The 18786-nt window shown below is 41.6% G+C and overlaps 2 protein-coding genes across 5 annotated transcripts; one reads left to right on the top strand and one right to left on the bottom strand.

Moving 5' to 3' along the window:
- Window positions 1-7285: 7285 nt before the first annotated feature.
- On the bottom strand, window positions 7286-11201 carry ccnb1 (cyclin B1). Of its 3 annotated transcripts, XM_076079700.1 has the most exons (9): window positions 10736-11201; window positions 10343-10471; window positions 9613-9726; window positions 9321-9515; window positions 9086-9244; window positions 8703-8939; window positions 8466-8606; window positions 8119-8229; window positions 7286-8025 (listed from the first exon to the last, which is right to left on the bottom strand). In XM_076079700.1, the coding sequence occupies exons 1-9, from the start codon at window positions 10754-10756 to the stop codon at window positions 7921-7923; spliced, it is 1212 nt and encodes a 403-aa protein (XP_075935815.1). In that variant the 5' UTR covers window positions 10757-11201; the 3' UTR covers window positions 7286-7920. The 3 variants fall into 3 exon arrangements, with proteins under 3 accessions (XP_075935815.1, XP_075935813.1, XP_075935814.1); XM_076079698.1 differs by lacking the exon at window positions 10736-11201 and having other exon boundaries at window positions 10343-10678; XM_076079699.1 differs by lacking the exon at window positions 10736-11201 and having other exon boundaries at window positions 9619-9726; window positions 10343-10678.
- Window positions 11202-11994: 793 nt separating this feature from the next.
- Window positions 11995-18425, top strand: zfand5b (zinc finger, AN1-type domain 5b). 2 transcript variants are annotated; one of them, XM_076079543.1, is made up of 7 exons: window positions 11995-12382; window positions 13763-13879; window positions 14786-14966; window positions 15121-15262; window positions 15730-15833; window positions 16101-16220; window positions 16945-18425. In XM_076079543.1, exons 3-7 carry the CDS (start codon window positions 14810-14812, stop codon window positions 17091-17093), a joined length of 672 nt encoding a protein of 223 aa, XP_075935658.1. In that variant the 5' UTR covers window positions 11995-12382; window positions 13763-13879; window positions 14786-14809; the 3' UTR covers window positions 17094-18425. The 2 variants fall into 2 exon arrangements, with proteins under 2 accessions (XP_075935658.1, XP_075935657.1); XM_076079542.1 differs by lacking the exon at window positions 13763-13879 and having other exon boundaries at window positions 11998-12382.
- The last annotated feature ends 361 nt before the right edge of the window (window positions 18426-18786 follow it).

Below are 18786 nucleotides of genomic sequence, written 5' to 3'. Positions count from 1 at the left end.
TTTGTAGAGACATTTGCGGGGCCCAGCGGATGCATCTTACTGACTTTGGTGATTCTCTGACTCCACCATGAGGTCCATATCTGTTGTTTTGAGTGAAATGTCTTGAATACGACCGGAGAAATTGCCATCAGATTTTGTATAGACATCCATGTGTTCCCCAGAATAAATTGTAGTAAATTTGTCCAATAATTTGGTTTATGACCAAATAGCTGCAAAACTAACGTCATTCCCATCAGCCATACTTTGTGTTCAGGGCTAACTAAATGTGAGCATGCTAACATGTTACACTAAGTCGGCAAACATGTTAAACGTTAGAGCTGTGAAAAATGCAGCATGTTAACATTGTCATATAACCATGTTAGCATATTTCAGGGGAGGGGGTTTAAAACCCTGCTAACAGCAGAACTATATTTTCAGTTGTTTTAACAGGCTTGGTAGCACACAGGTAATATATATCTGTATAATTTGGGTGTTAGAAATCCTCCTTCTGAGTGACTGAGAAAAAGGTAAAAATGGTAAGTACAGATTTCTAAGTGCACTCGTGGTTTCAGGCCGGATAGGTTTCCCATAAGAAGCAGTGGAGGTGCCAAGGTTCAGTGGCGTACAGTCTCTGTCAATCTCTGTTGCACCGCAGACAACAAAGGAGATGGCCAAGTGACCCCAGAGGTTGATTTACGATGTGTCAGCAGGAGCAGCAGTGTATCCCCTCCCTTCCTCCCAGCACACTGACGATTTAGCTCAGTGTCGACGTGTGCCAGGCAGCCTGACCAGGTCCGATTACAACACACTGAAGATACTACGGGACGTCTCTGAAAACTGCCCATGCTGGGTGCTCACATCACAACTGAAATTAAAGAACAAAGTGGTTCTATTACTACTTCACGTGGAAAAGTGTTGTTGTTGTTTTTCTATGAGTAGAAGGATTATTTTTTCGGATATACATGCTTATAAATATACGTCCAGAATCAACAAAGCAAACCTTAAATGCTACAGTACTGCATGACATGGCTCATGAGAAACCAGCCTATAGAACTTGTCGTCACAGAGGGAAATAATGCACCAACAAACCACCTATCACAGCACCAAGCACTAGATTCATGAGCAGTCTTGTTCTCATTATTACTGATCTCGTAAATCAAAACACAAATACTGGCCCACTTCCCTCTAAGTAAAACAGTGATATAACCTCTGATAGTTCCGGTGTGTAACAACATTAACTTAATAGCACTTTAGTGGTTATTTTGTTGCTCAGTGATGTCACTGTAACAGTCTGAGAAGCACAAACTGTTGGTGCTTCAGTCAACATGATGTAATGTGAACATCGAGATGTGCTGTACGTGACCACTGGTGAGAAAGTTAGTAAGAGGCATGTCTGAAGCCAGATGAGATCAATTTAAAGACAAGATGAGTACTTGTATTATTTGATTACTATGTCAGATCAAAACATCAAAGAAATACTTTATTTTAAGACTTGTAACTGCAAGTTGACTGACAGCAGCTGCGTCTAAATGTCATTCACACTATGCCATTTTTGTGGCCACTTCTCAGTGGATGTAGCCAGCTAGCTTGCTGTTCATGAAGATGAAATCATCAATTTAAACCCCCCTACTAAGCTATGATTGGTTTGATTGTTTATCCAACCGGTCTGGAACTAGCATACAAAAATGCCCTCATCACATCAGAAGTGGGTTATACTCGTGCATTATTTGGTACGGAACCAGTCAACAACTTCAAACTTTGCAGTACAACTTTGAAGTACAAATTTGAACTTATTTTCAAGTTTCAGGAGTTTCTTCCTGTGAGAAAGTCCACTGGCACCTCAAAATCGTTGGACCGAACCTATTAATCCCCAGAATTTGAGTAGTGAAGGCCAGTGGAAAAATCTCATTTAGGGAAGTGAACCACCAACAGTCCTCACTTCCCTGCAACCATACTCTACTCTGAATTGGTCCAGTGGAGCTGCTCAGTGGCCAAAAATAACCTGTGGGAGCCGAAACGAGATAATAACTTTATTTTGTCTTCCCAAAACAACAAATCTTGCCAAAGCATGCCTGTAATAACAATTTGGATTGCTACAGTTTTTTTGTTTTTTGTACAACTTAACTTAATTTCTGTGTTTTGTATCCAGGCCTTATATTTGTAATGTGTGCATTAAAATATGGTTATCATAGGACTTTTTCTGTGTTGAAAGTTACATTGAGCAATGCTGTCTTAATTAAAATGTTCTTCCAATATAAAAAATGATAAATTGAGACGAGGATCATTTTGATTTACTACAACGTTGATCTTATTTTAATTTAAGTAGCTGTTCTGGAGCTGTCAATCATATCACATGATCTTCATCAGCATGCCCAATAGGCCCTTTTCACAGCAGCCATTTTGACATGTCATAGCAGGGTAAACACAGGTGTAATTAATAAAAAATGTATTATGGTACCATTCTATTTAGTGTGCCACAGCCATTCCAGTGAGCCTTCATGCACAATACCACTTAAATGGAACAGGGCCATAATCAGTGTCATAAATAACACCAGTGTTTACTCTGCAGTGACATGTCAAAACGGCTTCTGTGAAAAGGGCCTGTTCCCCTGGAATTGTAAATGTTTGCATTTTCATTGTTATTCTGAGTACTCTGAATACTCCCGTCCATGTGAAGCTCATGTGATAAGATAGAAAGTTATAGAACTGCTGTTTTCAAGGTGAAGATGAAGACCGCGTGACACTGTGTGACACGAATGAAAGAGCTACTGAATAGACCTTCAGGTGAGATTGTTTTTCAAATGATTTACAGCTCTATACTTAGAGGACAGTACACATAATACACACAAAACGACATTACTTATTAGATTAGAAAACTTTATTAATCCCCAATGGAGAAACTCATTTGCCACCAAAAACTGATACAGACAACAATAGACACAGTCCACAGTGCACAACAGACAAAAAACACATTACAAAGAATAAATCACATCAGTAAATGCCATATGAAACATGATTGAAAGATGCTAAATCTAAAAAAACACATCTAAAGGTGTTCGTTAAAAAACATGAAGAAGCTTTCTGCTGATATCAAAGGATCCAAGCTTCCTCAAGAAGGAAAGTCTTGACTGAGCCTTTTTAAATACAGCATCAGTGTTCTTTTTCCAGTTTAATTTACCGTCCAGATAGACCCCAAGATGTTTATATGACTGGACAATTTCTATTTGCTGACCCGCAATTATCACTGGGGAAACCTCCTCGTTCTTCCTTCTGAAATCAATAACCAACTCTTTGGTGTTTCCAACATTTAGATTAAAAAAATGTTCACACCAGCTGACAAAAGATTCAACCTCCCATTTATAGGCCAGGTCATTGCCTCGGGTAAGTAGACCAACCAGGGCAGCGTCATCTGAGAACTTTTGGATGTTACAAGACACATGTCCTATAGTCAGTTGTATGAAGTGAGAATAAAAAGGGGGATACAACTGTTCCCTGTGGTGCTCCACTTTTAGTTAAGATAGTGTCAGACAGTTTTTTATTAAGCCTGACAAACTGTGGTCGAGACAAAAGGTAAGGTTATGGCTTGAGATGCTTTTTTATCCCTTTCACACTGATCTCTGTTCAGTTAATCTTTGACATCAGCGAATGAAAAAGAAAGTATACTCTCACAATGCAGTGTCTTTAGAAAGGAAGCACAGCACTCTCCTGTCTATTAAACAAACACGTAAGTGTAACCTTGATCGTGAGGAGAAGATGACTTCCTGCTTGCCGCTGAAGCTGTGCACAGGGAGGTTAAGGTGGTTTGGAGAAAATCCCATTCACACCTGGCTCAAACGCTCCACTGTTCAGGCCACAATGGGAGCCTTTCTTTCCTTCACGTGACACGGAGTGTCCAAGGTCAGCAAAGTTCAGAAAGCACATGATTTTTATTTGAAAATCTACAAATTGTGAAAACGAATGCCGTCGTGTTTATTTGTGTTTCACTCCACTCTTCAGCCCAGAGGCCTCATTCTGCTTGCCAGCTGCCAACCTATTAGCACCCCGCAGAAACCCTGACAGTGCTGCCGCGGAGCCGCTGTTTGTTTGACTTTGTCATATTGAATTGAGACGCGCAGACTTTGTAGACGGGAGTCGAGAATGGGCATTGACTCATGTTGAAGGGTGCACTTGTTAAATCGCTGGCCATCTTGGGCGATGTTTAGACTGGGAAGGAGCTCCACACTTTTGACTCTGGTCTTGGACCAACCGCTTGTGGGTGAGATCTGTATTGCTGAAATGCTGAGCGGTCTTAAGCCAAGCTTTGCATTCTTTCTGTACCTCTGTGCTGACTGGCAAATTCATTTAATGGGGAGAGCTTGAATAAATATGGAAAAGGAAAGAAGCATTTGGGCTTGAGGACACTGGAATGTGCATGAATCATGAAGGTTTTCGTATTGTTGTCGGAGAATGTTTGTTGAATAACACTTGAGGTATTTTAAGGTCATCAAGTCTTTGTGATTGTACACTGTGGCACTGAAGTAGTTGGGTCACCCAACATATTCTATCATTAAATGTGGTATCTAGCAATGCAGAGAGTTTTATATGTATTGCACAAAACCTTGTTATTTCACTGGAACTACTTTCTAAGCAGTAGCCTCTCAGCAGTGGAGCTCCTCTGACTGGTGACTGAACGCCGTTGTCAGCTCAGTCTTGATACACAGTACGTTAACTCCTCGTTAAAAGCTTATTAAAAGACTGAAAGCTACAGAAACAGCCATAATCTGATTACGCCATCATAAATAACAGGCTCCCGAGCTATACACCTTGAAAAATATTTCAATAAACAATAAAAGAATATCAATGTCTCTGCTTTAAATTCAGGGGATCACCAATGTTATTAGGACATTTATCTGGGTCCCATGAATGTCTGTGCAAAATGATGTGCCAATCCATCCATGTAGAAATATTTCACTTTCAACCACAGATGTCAACATCTGCAGGCTTTGGTTGAATGCAGGCAACGGTCCGCATGGAAAGCAAAAGAGGCGGAACGCATTGGCCGAAATGCAATCTGGGAAACCCGCCGACTATCGTCTTTTATTGGTTTAAAATGAGCTTGTAAACAGGCCACTTGAGAAACAATCCGGTCGTACACTTCGTCTCTCAACTCCAATTCCAGTCTCGCATCTCAAGTTGCTAATTGGAGTGTAAATAATGAGCAGTGCATGGAGAAGGAAGCCTTGGCTGGCATAACCGCGGCTACACCGGAACCCCAGAAATATAGCCCCTTGTCCCCAGAGGCTTATCCGTCGTCAGACCCACAGCCAATGGGTTCCAAGATTGATTGTAGTGGGTCTTTGGTCTGTGTATATGTTTGTATGACTAATACTGGAGTGCATCCAAATGGACTCTATCAGCTCTGATTGCTTTGTTGGTCATTGTCATCACATAATGAAAGTGTTTTCTGAAGCATACATGTAAACTGTGAAGGGACTCAGAGGCTGTCCTTTAAACCTGCACATAAAACCAAAACTATTTGCACGGTTAGATAGGGTTGAGTGATGAAATGTGTTTTTTTGTGATTTGCGTAAAATGACCCTTTAAGCATTTAACAGGAAGGTTACTAGTGTGTTTCTGTGTTGCTGAGTTATCTTGAACTGCACAGTTTTCCATCAGGATAAATGTCACACAGCTGAATCTTCCTCAAAAAGGCCAATAAGTGTTCCGGGCAGCTGCAAGTGTATGGTTTGGAGCCCCGCACAGGAGGAATCTGTCTTGTAAACCGATACGGCTGTCCAGTCATGACCTCAGCCTCCAAGTATGAATCCTCAGTATGATCTGTGGGTTTAAAAGCCCGGCTTTCCAGGATAACTGAGGCTAATTGTGCGTCTGTGGAAAACAGAAGGCTCCGAGCTCAATGGATAAAAGCTCTTAAGGTATCAGCATTACCGTCTAAATGTCAGGTAATAGATGCACATTGCTATGTTCAACAATTATATATAACTAATAACTATCAAAGCATGGTTCGGCTGTGTTTCTACCAAAAAATAAAACATTAAGCGACAGATGACTTCTGGTCTCGGCCTATACAGCAGCAGATGGATTCAATCAGTTATCCAGCCCGTCTTTTGATCCCGATGATGTACACTGACTCGTGTGGTGCGGATGGCAGGTGGTCTCGTACAGCCAAGCTGTCCTGAAGTCCCCCTGGGGACGGAGGATGGACAGGGGGGGCCTGGTTCCCCCACGGTCTCAGCTGTGAATGGGTTGAAGTGATAATAGCTCCCACTCTGCTCTGTCCATTAGCTTTAAATACTTGTGATGTAACTGAAGCTGCATCTGTACCTCACGAGAGCTACGTGTCTTACAAGCAATAAAGATTCTGAAGGGGGTTTGCAATTGATTGTGTACATTTCCTCGATTGGTAAATCTGGATACATTTGCAAAATCAGTGAATTAAATTCCGTAAAAGAGAAGTCACGGTACTTATGACAAATTCTGCAGCACCAGTGTTACCGTAAAGCTACCTGCTCACAGAAAACATTTAAACAAATCAGACAGAAAAACTGGATGGCTGAATTCCATTTAACTCCGGTATTGTGCTGGCTGTAGAGCGCTCGGTAATCCCTGTGATGTCCATTACCAGGCAAAATGGTCACCTTTGCGACATTGCACACAATGCCGTATCAGAGATCTTTAATATTGAAACCCACTAGATACTGAATTTCTGAGGCCGATACTGTATTGTCATTGAACACAATTGAAACCAATATGTACCAAGTCGGACATTTCCGCAGTTAAAAAAAATATATATATATATTCTTAGAGTGTACTAAAAAAGAAAAGTCAGACTATCTAAATGAACATCTGGGTTTTTGCTCTGGCTTTGGACGATGCTTTTTAGGTCTGCAATAAAATGACCTCAGTCTAGCGCTGCAGGAGTTACTAAAGCAATACTTCTCAGACTGGAATAGCGGCATTAAATGAGGGCATTCACAAAGACTGATGCAGCTAACGATTTACTTTGATATATAACAAGATTGTACCGACAGAACATGGTCTAAAGACACGTTTGTAATGTGGACACAGCAAAACTCTTTTCATCTCGTTACAAGAATTTTAAAAAAATATATAGGTGATGCCCTTCAATGAAGTAGCTCAGTGAGATCAACATTTCCCCTTGTGATTTACACATCAACTGAACTATATGATCAGTTTCTCTCGTCAAGCCGACACACGAGGCAGAACTGGAGGCTCACAGGGGAAGCAACTTTGAGGTTAGAGTTCCCTCTAGTGGTGATCAACATTAGTGACAAGGGAGCATAAGTCTGGTTTGAACCATTTAATAGAGGCTTTAAGAACAAGACATTCAAGAAAGTAAAACTATTAAAACATTGCTGTACATATTACACAGATCAATAAAATCCCATTAAAAAAAAAAGCCACACCCATCCACTGGCCCCTTTATTGGTGACCATGTTAAAGCATGCCTCAAGTTTTACATTCGCAGCCGCTTCTAAGCAATAAAAATTGCTTATCGGAGATATAAATTTGGGGCCTTGTAAAATTATATGGTGACAATAAAATATAATCAAAGATATACAGAGATTTCAGATGGCAAGTAGTGCATTAACGAACGGTGTTAAACGTTGCAGCGGAGTAGTCTTTGATGCCGACTGAATCTCATGTAGAGTAAATAAGGTGACATAAGGTCACTACAGCCCAAGTCATTTCCCAAGACTAAACTGCCATCATGTGCACTCTAGAGGGCCAGCTTTCAGATTGAAAATTACAAACTTGTAGCATGCTTTCAGAAAAGATCAGTAAAAAGTACACATGATATTCAGTAGGTTATCATGCAAACCACTGACATGGTCCTTGGCATGCAGCTCCTTCAAAACACATTAAAACTTTTAGTTACAACTGTACATAGCAGCACATGGTGCCAAACGCGTGGTCACCTCACTGGGTGAGCTGCTTTGCAAGATCCTTCACCACTGAAGACTTGAGCTGTGAGATGGTGGCAATCCTCAACTGCTTCGAAGTAGAGTACTTCCCTTTAATAGCCTGCAAGAAAGCAAAGTTACGCTTCAGATATTTATTGGCCATTCAGTTCAAACCGACAAGTGAACAGTTAATGTTGCTCAAATTAACACTTACCATGTGCTTGGTCAGCCCATCGTTCACCTTCACAACATTCTTGGCAATGTGTGCCATCACAGGAATCAAACTCTCTGCTGTGTAGTCCATGTAGTGCTGCAGTGTCACATCCTGAGGAGAAACATGACAGGTTTACCTTCTGAAGAGCATTACAGCTTCAGAGCAAGATAAATAAAGGATGGGTTATTTATAATGGACGAACATCCAACTTTGTATAACTGGTCACAATTCCTTAAACAAAGTAGCCTTGACAAGTCTGTTGGCGTTTATGAAATATCAGCCAATATTGCTTTGCAGAATGAAAAAGCCTTTTTCTGAGCTGTAAGAGTTGGAATAAGGAAACTCACCCAGTCACCAGCATCTAAGATCTTGAGGGTAAGGGCCAAAGAAGCACTTGCAACCATGGAAGGTGGGAAGTGAACCATCTCGTAATCAACCATGGTGAGTTCCAGGAGGTATTTGGCCAGGGTGTGTTGCTCAGCAGTTACCTGGAGAGGAGACAAGCCAGGAATGTCAGCGGCTGGTAGACTTATAAAGCGGTTGCTGAATCAGTCTTACTGCTGGTTTAAGATGCAGCTACAAACTTCGTGAATCTTTGAAGCCCTTCTTAGGAACTGCAGGGGAAGAGGACGGCCCAGTTGGAACTTGAGCACCCGGAGAATAGTCATCTCCATGTCTCTGATCTGGGCGGTGGTGTAGGCCTGGTCTGTCACGTAGGCAAAGTCGGAGATCTCGGGGGGATACATCTCCTCGTATTTGGAAGCAAGGAACATGGCGGTGACGCCGACCAGCTGCAGCTGCTTCTTGGGGACTGGGTGATCCTGTGTGAGGCGCAATCACGCAGAGTTTAGAAACAAGGGCGGCTTGTTCAACTTCAGTAGAACGTGAGGATTTTTAGGCTATATGGTAGCAGCGTTTCAGGCAGAGAAGTAACCCCGGTGGGCTTAAGTTTGATACAGTTCCTCACCTGAAGAAAGCGGTCAATGACTCCCACCGTCATGTACATCGTCTCCTGCAGCAGACGGAACTTCAAGCTCACTTGCACTAGCCAGTCAATGAGAATGGCCCGCATGTTGCCAGTCACCTCCTGACTCTGCAGGTAAGAGAGTCTGATGTTCTGCTCAATCTGAGGAGACAGGAAACTGGTTAAAAGAGAGGGAAAAAAAAGTGAGATAACTTTTGGAAAAAATGTTTTTGCTTGCCTCAAGCTGTCTGAGGTACTTGTAGATGTCTTTCACATATTCGCTGCAGAGCATGGGGTTGTCGTAGTCATCTGCGTCCACATCCCGGACAGCGGCGTGAAGCATGACATCAGAAAACGCTTGGCAGAGGTCAGCAGGCGCACAGCCAGAGGTCTCCATTGGCGTGGGGGATGCTGGCTCAGGGAGAACCTGGACCTATAGAAATCCCAACAAGAGTTCAAACAAACTGAAGCAACACACCCAGCAGTCATTAGGGTCTTGATGGCCAGATAGCAGCTAGCATAAAACTCACCTGCACCTCGGGCTCAGGCTCAGCAGGAACAACAATTTCTGGTTTTGGTTGTTCGACAACTGCTTTTTTGGTGGCAACTGCTTTGGTCTTCTTAGTGGCCTCTGTCTTGACATTCTAAAATGAAAAAGATTGACAAGTCTGAAGTTAAAGCTGAAATTGTCTTCTAGTGTTAAGGCATTTTCCTTAAAAACAAAAGACACTTCAATATGGAGACTTACCAACGCCGACAGTAAAACAGCCTAGGTTTTTGAGTGCCGGCCTGACAAAGCAGTCAGCCAATACACAACTATGAGGTCTTTGAACATGTAGCCTAAACGAGCAATTTCCTACTCTTTCAGAAAGTAACATATAGAAATCAATAAATACACCCTTCTTAAACAAATGCAAGTGGTTGCATGAGGTGGTAACGTTCCTGGCGCATTTCCAAACACGACCCACACATTTAGGTATTCTATGGGCACAGTTATTAATTCAGTATATAAGGCTTTAAACATGCAGACATGAAAATCCCACAAGACACACAGATCGCCTTTAAATCAGTGCATTAAGTTAATTAGCCCACAAAGCTAACGTTAGTAAGACTTGTAAATGCATGGCTATGGTTGGTGCTTTTGCATTGTAGTGCTACGAAATGCCCTTCAGATAATAAACACAATTATTTAATTCATCCATCTTTCAGAGGTAAAACAGTTTACTCACACGAGATTTCATAATTAAGCCACATATTTACCTTTTTCTGTACTTCTTTGTTAACTGCGATGTTTCCGATTTCTCCAAGCGCAGCGCGAGGCTTCATTGTGGGCCCGGCGGCCGAGCAGGCCTTCCCACCGAGGTCAGTCCTGGTAGAAGCCAAGCGGTTCTGCAGAAAGATAAATAATTTAACGTTTAAGTGGAATTGCATGCTACTGATTTATAATGTATTATAGTCTTATGTAGCATAGTCTTCAGTCAAATTCCTATAATAGAACGGTTGCACGAGAGCAGACCCGACAGCGAGGCACGAGGACATTTAAATTTTGCATCTAATGAATACAAATTCTATAAAGACAGGTTTCTTCTGAACACCTTTCCAGTCATAATACACAAGAGGATAAATATAAAGAAAACCCTTTAAAATACGTACTCTGGTCACTCGAAGAGCCATTTCGAAATGCGGGTTGCTTCAACAGACTGGTGGACACTCGTAATGGAGAATGATGCGATGTAGTTTCCAGGTTTGCAGTCTTGGTTTAAATCCTCGCTTACTACAAGCTGATTGGCTGTGACCTGAATTCCCCGAGCCATTGATTGGCTGAGCGCAGCTGTATCAAATGCGTTCCCCAGCCAACCAGTGGTCACGTGATTTAGATTTGCTCGTTTCCTTTTCCGGCTAAATCCTGCTTATTATTATTTTTTCTAAATTTGACGTACGTTTTAATTTCTTTACATCAACAAAATATTTAGTGAACACGTTCATATTTCCCATTTTTGCTTGTGTGGCAAACAGAAAGAACAAAGTCCGGAAGTGAATGCATTTACTTGTGCATTTACGCATTCCGATAAACCCCAGATTACTCGCATGATGGCTTTGTAATCATCTTTGTAATTATTTTTTCGATTACTTATCCCTCCCCCCCCCACCCCAAACACAAAGACACATATACAATGATTCAATGCCCAGTAATAGTAACAGTAGTTCTATTTTAAATGAGTTCCTGACTAAAATATGTCTTTCTAGATCACCCCACATTTTCCCAAAACAGCTATTCTGCTGTCAAACACATCAATCAACATATCAATTGAAGAATGCAGTTATAGTGTGTGTTCGGGGATCAATATGTGGAGCTCCTTACCCACAGACCTCTTTAAAAGAGGAATCAGTCATGTAGTCATGAATGAGCTGGTGCTTGTCATTTAGTTTTATGGCGTTTTTTTTTTTACCATTGTTTGTGTTGTATTTGTATAGAGGCACAAGGAAATTGTGATTAATGTAAGAAAAAAAATAATGAACAGAGAAAACATGGTATCAGCAGACAGGCCACTAAGTATTAAATTATCAGGTTTCAAACTGACCCGGATTTAGGACATCCCCACTTTTGGAGACTTTTGTTCTGGTGCCCCCTGACCCCTTTGCCCCTGATCCTAGACCTGTTCAGTATTCCATCCATGTATGATGGTCTTATACCCTGAACTGTTCAAGGGGAGATAAAGGCAACGCGTCAAGGTGAGTAGCAAACTAGTAATCACAGCTCAACAGTGACAGTACAGAAGTCTCTTGGTGGAGCTAGAGTTTACGAGGAGCATTTGAAGGCAACACATCCTCTCAGACTTGTTTTCTTGATCTAACGTTACACGATGATACACGTTACACTTTCTGATTACATGAAGATTCATTGATAAGCAACACTGAGGTCGAAGCTACGAAGAACTTGGTAAATGAAGTAGGTCTACTGTTTTTTAATGGCCTGAAATCTTTCGTGGCTATACTCAACACTCCTGCCTTCCAATCGGAGGATCACAATTTCCGTGACGTCTACCGGAAAAAGAAAGGACCCAAACGCACCACGTAAAACAAAACAGATGCCCCCACAAATCAGCGACAGAGGACGGCAGCGAAGTTAGCCACCAGAGCTCCCAGGCGGAGCGGAGTCTACGGTTTAGTGAGAGGACTGAACAGAAGGTCACAAACAACGACGTACCTAGACGGCCCTAGTTAGTCAGCCCCAAGATACACGTAGTCATTCCGTCTGTCAAAAAGTTTAGAGGAAAAACATCGTTTCTCAGACACACGGTAAGTTAACTATCGTTAGTGAAACTAGTCAGCTAGCATACGTGGTTGTTTGGGAAGTTTCTGTAGTGAACAGTAAAACATTAACAATGTTAAAGTCACGTTTTAGCTGACGTTAATATACGTTAATGTAAATGTAACTTCGTTATAACTAGGATTAAATAAATCGTTTTGGTTAACACGTGTCGATGAAAACTTTTTATCGAGCTGCGAAGTTTTAATATTAAATATAAGTGAAACGTGACTTAAAACATCGTAAACCAGCTAAGTTAGCTACTAAACAACTACAATCACAGCATAATCATTACTGTCTTTGCTCTTCAACAACATTCTGTCCACTAACTAAACATACAGACTCTACTTGATGCTAACGTTAATCTGGTTGGCTACATGAAGGTTTTACGATTATTTGTTGTAGCTACCTTCTTAACATATTTGATTCATGGCCGTATTCCCCACGGTAATACTCGTAAAGTGACTTTGTTATAAGTTATTGTCAATATAATTAGTTCATCTTTAGTCGGAACAAAAACAAAGAACAGACAAAGCGAAGGCAACAGCAGTGCTAACTCATAGCTAACCACCTAGCATGCTAACATTAGCAAGATCACGAGAATCTGCTCACACGGTTGTTGTTGCTAACTCTAGTTAGCTCACGAGCAATTGAACTAAATCATCTAGAGCTTAATTGCGCTTTGGTTATCTGTGTTTAAACTTGGAACCTTTTTAAAACTATACTCAGAGGTTACGATGTTCAACCTGCCAGGTGCCATGTAGCATCTTTTTTTTTTTTTTAAAGAAAGGCTGTAGCACCAGCAGCCATTAGCTTGCTAGCATGACTCAGTGGATTCGACGAAGTAACCCGGCTGTGGCCCGGTGTTTGTCAGGAAGCAGCCGACATAACTGGTATTGATTACTTATTACACCCCGGTTGAGCACTTCTAAGTAGAGATGTTGTTTTTGAGCCTCGGACGAGTTTCACGTTAGCATGATCCCAGAACCACTAACTACATGTTGGGGGGACAGTGAGCGAATTTTGCTTTTGTCTTAACGTGCTCGTCTTATTGTGTGATCTACAGGTGTTGGGTCTTGTAGCCATGTTAGAATCTGTTTCCACGAGTCTCCTGCCCAACACTGTCTTAACTGTGTAGGATTGGGCAGACTCTGTCTTTATAATACGTTTCCTCCATGTGTTAGAGAGCTGATAGTAATTTTTAATGGGAACACCTTCACATTTTTAACGATAGCAGCTCTGTTTACAGGATTCTAGGTATTGTCTATAATTAGATGTGGTCTCAGTATTAAAGTAACTCGAGAGTGTGTACCTCGGAGATCACGATGTCACATTGCACTTCTGTGACAAAGAAAAGCCTTCATACACAGGTCCATGTGAGCCTGGAGCTGCCAGGAGCACTGCCTGCAGGCACACAGACACACGTGAAAGTGCAGATTGCAGGGGTCAAGGGTCGACAGAGGAGGACTGATGCAATCAACCCTGATGTGATTACTTTCCTTTTTGGTTACCCCATGTTTTACCAGTAATTATTAAGTCTTCTCCAAGACTTTGACTAATATAATTATGTTTTATTATGTATTACCTTTGTTCAAAAGTCGAATGTTGTCCAAACAAGAGTTTTGCCCAATTAAAGTATTCTAAAATTGGTGTGACAAAATGATCAGATCCCCCTACTATCTTATCCAGGGTTACAAACCACATCTCACAGTCTTCATCAGTGAAGATCAAGAAGATATTTGCATACAATGCAAAAGAACATCTTATAAGGATAACAGGATAGGTTGCGATCTCTCCCCGAAACCGCTATCCCGTGACAATTAGGTCATGTGATGCCACCAGAGCTTTCTCAGTCACTGTGAGGTGTGAGTTAAAGCTCCACAAAAAGCTTATTAACAGATTATTTGGGAAAGGAGCTTTTCTCAGTCGTGATCAGTGACTGTCTGGTGACCGTATGCAAATCACAATTTGATGTTGTATTAAATCAAATAGCTACCAGGTGATGCGTAGTGTTGTATGGGTGTGTTAAGTGGAGTTGACTGTCAGGAAGACTGCAGCCAGGGGTGAAAATAGACTGTTCTGACCTGTGAATTATAGATATTTGTTTGTTCACTTAAATCTGCATACAAACGACAAAATCAAATATGAACATTGCCCGTCTCTGTAGTTGTGTATTGATCTTCTTGTTGTGATTGTTGGCTATAATGCAGCTGAGTTTAGTTAAATCACGATATCACGGTACTCTGAATTCCAGACTCCAAGAGTCTAACTTTATCAGATTATTATGAAGCATCGCACTGAAAATGTCTTCTTCTGGGGGTCTATTTATAATTTCTTACGACCGGTCCTTTCCCCTGTATCACTCCAGCGTGCGTCTTTGTTTGTATCCTCAGGTACACCCGGCGGCAGACCTCATCATGGCCCAGGAGACCAATCAGAGCCCGGTTCCTATGCCCTGTGCTAATGGGTGTGGTTTCTATGGCAACCCTAGGACTAATGGCATGTGCTCTGTGTGCCATAAGGAGCAGCTGTCAAGGCAGAACAATGGAGGAGTCAGTACTTTGAGTGCTCTTGGTAAGACCTGCTGTGTCCATCACACGATTTGGTTTTTTTGGACGTTGGATAAAACTCCCAACCTCTGTGCCTGGCCGTAACGCGTCCGGCCGTAATGTAACGTGTGCCCGACCATAACGTGTCCGACTGTAACATTTGGTGAATTCTCCCTCAGGCGGCAGCGGTGGCCCCGCAGCTGAGGCTTCTGCCATCCAGAGGTTAGAGGCCACCTTGAATAACGCTGCAGCTGCTGCAGTCGCTGCTGCAGAGGAGGCAGCTGAGGCCTCTGCCTCTGCTGCAGCCACTGAGGCTTTCAGGTGAGGGATCCCCTGGAGTAGAGCAACAAACAAGAATTCATTTTTAATAAAAGTCTTCAACTTAAAATCATTTTGCACCAAACTTGAAAACTCTTAATATTAAGGAAGATCAAATTTAAGATGGCTAGCAAACAAGGCAAAGTGTTGTTAAGCAATACAGAGCAAACATCTCCATATTGATTACATTCTATTAAATTCAGGTTTAAGTCTAAACAGAGATTAGATTTTAATTGTGCAACAGAGCTCTACTTAATTCTAAACCTGGATGTAAATATTTTTTTTAAATCTGGAAAAAAACTCAATTTGTCAACAAACTCATGTTGAGTTAAAGGCACCATTAAACCTGAAACAATACATCCGTAGTAGGATCTCATGAGTGTCTCTTCAGCCGATAAAGACAGTTGAATACATGGTAAATATGGTTATGTAATTATTTTTACTCATTTTGTCCTGTTTATCCGTTGCAGTGGGGTTTCAACTGCCATGTCTGTAACGCAGCAGATGACTGAGATGAGTCTCTCCTGTGAGGAGAAAGGAGCATCGGGGAGCAAAGTAGAGCTCACAGACCCAGGTGGGTTGGATGTAAATGGTAGTACCTTGACGTGTCGGCCATAAACTGATATATCTGGTTATTTTAAATTTAAACTCAACAAAATGTACCATGACAATATACTGTATATTAACATTGCAATATAAAATTGCACATGTCTACATCTAATAATTTATCCTCTCCCGATTACATACATGAGGGGGGTTTTAGTCAGAGAAATTATTACTCTTTTTACAATTCTATGTCGGGTACTTTACTGAGTTAAGTGTTTTTCTTATGCATCTCCAGTTTTGACTCAGCCCACATCCTCTGCCTCTCATCCCTCCGCTGAGCAGTCCAAAGCCCCAGAGCCCCAAAAACCCAAGAAGAATCGCTGCTTTATGTGCCGCAAAAAAGTCGGCCTTACAGGTAAGAAGTGACACCAACAACTGACATAATGTGTCCACTAGTCCCGGGTTTGTTCTTTTTCTTCTGGGTCAAGTTCATTTAGTTCTTTTAGTTTAAATATTGTAGTTTAGTTATTTACGATAGCAGCTGCGTTTCTGGCTTTCAACACAATTCGGTCAAACCAGAGCACAGCAAGCTATGCTTATCTGCCATTTTGTCACGCAGTCCACAGCAGAATACGAGCAGCGGATAAACTTTTACTTTTTTCGCAATGGCTGATTTGAAAAGAAGAAGAACTTTAGTGATCCATCACAACCTTCTGCAGCAAATGTAAAAGTAACACATTTGGCAGCAAAGAGCCAAAAAGGAGAGTGACAGATAATGAGTTGAGAAGTTTATTGATTTCACGTAGCGCCTTGTTAACACACCTCTCTCCTGCTGTTTCCTGTCTATCTCTTCACTGTCAAACTGTCTGATAAAGGCAAAAATAGAATTAGTTTTCCTAGAAGGTCCTTAAAAACATCTTTACAGAAGCTTCTTGCATGAAGGATCCTGCAAAAGGCATCACTCAAGTCCAACGTCTTGTGACTACAGAATATTGAGATCTGTCTCTAGTCAGTCATTTTAAAAGATGAGTTTTTAAGGTTAACATCATGTGTGCCAGGATGTTTGCAGTCGGGGATGTTTCGCATTTGTGAGCACTTTACTGACATGACGCGGCCTGTCCTCTGCTGTGGCCTTTCAGGTTTCGACTGCCGCTGTGGGAATCTGTTCTGTGGACTTCACCGTTACTCAGATAAGCATAACTGTCCGTACGACTACAGAGCCGAAGCTGCTGACAGGATTCGCAAAGAGAACCCCGTGGTTGTTGCTGACAAGATCCAGAGAATATGAAAAGGACTCAGTTTGACTTTGAACACTGGGATCTATAGGCTTAAAAAAAAAAAAAAAAGAATGGACTTGAGCCCAGCCTTCTTCCTGAATGACCTGTTTTTGTTCTTTTCCCCTCGTTTGTTTCACATTCAAGACTTTTTCCCCAGTGCATGAAAGTTCACATATATTTTCAGCTTTCATTGTTGTTTTAGTGCGTGTCTAACACTTTTGAAGGGTTGTATATGTGGAGGGGGGGGGGGGGGTTATATCATTGGAAGTGACTGCGAGAGGTTGCTGACGAAGGAGTCGTTGACCTTTTTAGAAGATGGCTGTGCTGCCTGGAAAGAGCTCGGACACTTGGGCCCGTTTGGTCTCTGAAGACCTTTCCTGCTGTTCGCTGATGGTGCCGTCTCAGCCGTGCTTGCTCTCTGCTGGCTTGAGTAGCAAAATGGTTGTTTTTCGTTTTAAGTTTTTTGGCCTCCACTTCACTCTGTGGGGTCCGAGTTTAACCCTCCTTACCTGTCAGACTTTGCGTCCTGGTAAGTAACAGCCTCAAATGCTTCTGTGTGCCCCCCCCCCCCCCCCCCCCCCCCCTCTCTCTAACACACAGCTCAGACATGTTGCTGAAGAGACTTTGAAAAAAAAAGAAGAAAAAAAAGAGAGACAGTTTGTTGCTCATATTCCTTCCCTCCCGCTGTGTGCGGCACTAGAAACACAATGTAGTTTAACAGTTTACTTCTTTTCTTCCCTCCTGTTGATCGTGGGCTGAATGCTGTGACCCGCTCTGTGCCCCGGGATCTGATTTGCAGGCACGTCGACGTCCTGCTCTTTAGGTCTTTCAAACCGATACTCGTTAAAATGTTTGTTTCCCCCGTTTTCCAGACAAGTGGTGTATGCCGAGTGTTGTTGTATGACAAGTAGCCTGAACTTGTATTAATTTTTGCCTTCGAAAGGGTTTAGCTCCACTAATATTTCATCTTTTACTTCACTATTGAATGTTTTCCTAAATTTTTAATGTGAGCTGACAAGAAGTTGGGAGGTGTTGGACTGTTGCATACTGCGTATCAAACACACGTGTGTGTTTGTGGGAGTAAATGTGGACGTCTGTTGTATGAGACTGAGTGGTTGTGTGCCGCGGTGACTTAGGCCTGTGGTCGTAGGTTATTAATCATTTTCCGTTTTTGATTTATTTTTTGTTTTGGTCTGGCTGCTTAACGTGTGTTTTTGTTTTTTACCCTTTTAGTTATGCAAGTTTGTACAAACATCTTTATTTATATACTGCAGTGTGCGTAATCTTCCAATAATAAAGAAATAATTGTATGATGTAAATAAATTATGTTCACAAATATAAAATCAAGAGTTCATGGCTCTTCAGTTTGTCACTGTTGTCAAAACAAAAATGTATAACTTGTCCTTCATTTCTGAACTTTTATCCTTATTAATCTATATAAAGTTGTTTTACAGTAGCCGCTGTCGAAGGGAAGAGGTTTTCTCTCTTGAGTGTAAACTTTGGAACAATCAGCGGTCAGGAAATGTGACCAATTCAATGTTCAGTTACACTCAATCTGTCGAACAGGAACAGTTCACATCAAGATCAAAAATACATATTTTATTTTTACCTGTAGTGCTTTTTATCAATGTAAATTGTTTTGGTGTTAGTTGCAGAGTGTTGGAGGTATTGTCCTTGACACTAGAAAAAATAATCCACAAAAGT

The sequence above is a fragment of the Anarhichas minor genome, unplaced genomic scaffold (genome assembly GCF_050575085.1).
Source record: "Anarhichas minor isolate MPS153535 unplaced genomic scaffold, ASM5057508v1 ptg000073l, whole genome shotgun sequence".
NCBI classification, from domain to species: domain Eukaryota; kingdom Metazoa; phylum Chordata; class Actinopteri; order Perciformes; family Anarhichadidae; genus Anarhichas; species Anarhichas minor.
Note: the sequence above shows the minus strand (reverse complement) of the source record. Positions and strands in the feature narration are given on the sequence as shown.

Coding starts and splice junctions, on each gene's coding strand:
- zfand5b (XM_076079543.1), top strand. CDS start 14,810: ATGGCCCAGGAGACCAATCAGAGCCCGGTTCCTATGCCCTGTGCTAAT. Junction 15,834..16,100: donor AGTAGAGCTCACAGACCCAG/GTGGGTTGGATG, acceptor ATGCATCTCCAG/TTTTGACTCAGCCCACATCC. Junction 16,221..16,944: donor CAAAAAAGTCGGCCTTACAG/GTAAGAAGTGAC, acceptor GTGGCCTTTCAG/GTTTCGACTGCCGCTGTGGG.
- ccnb1 (XM_076079698.1), bottom strand. CDS start 10,513: ATGCAATTCCACTTAAACGTTAAATTATTTATCTTTCTGCAGAACCGC. Junction 8,230..8,465: donor TCTTAGATGCTGGTGACTGG/GTGAGTTTCCTT, acceptor GTTTCTCCTCAG/GATGTGACACTGCAGCACTA. Junction 8,026..8,118: donor ATGGGCTGACCAAGCACATG/GTAAGTGTTAAT, acceptor GCTTTCTTGCAG/GCTATTAAAGGGAAGTACTC.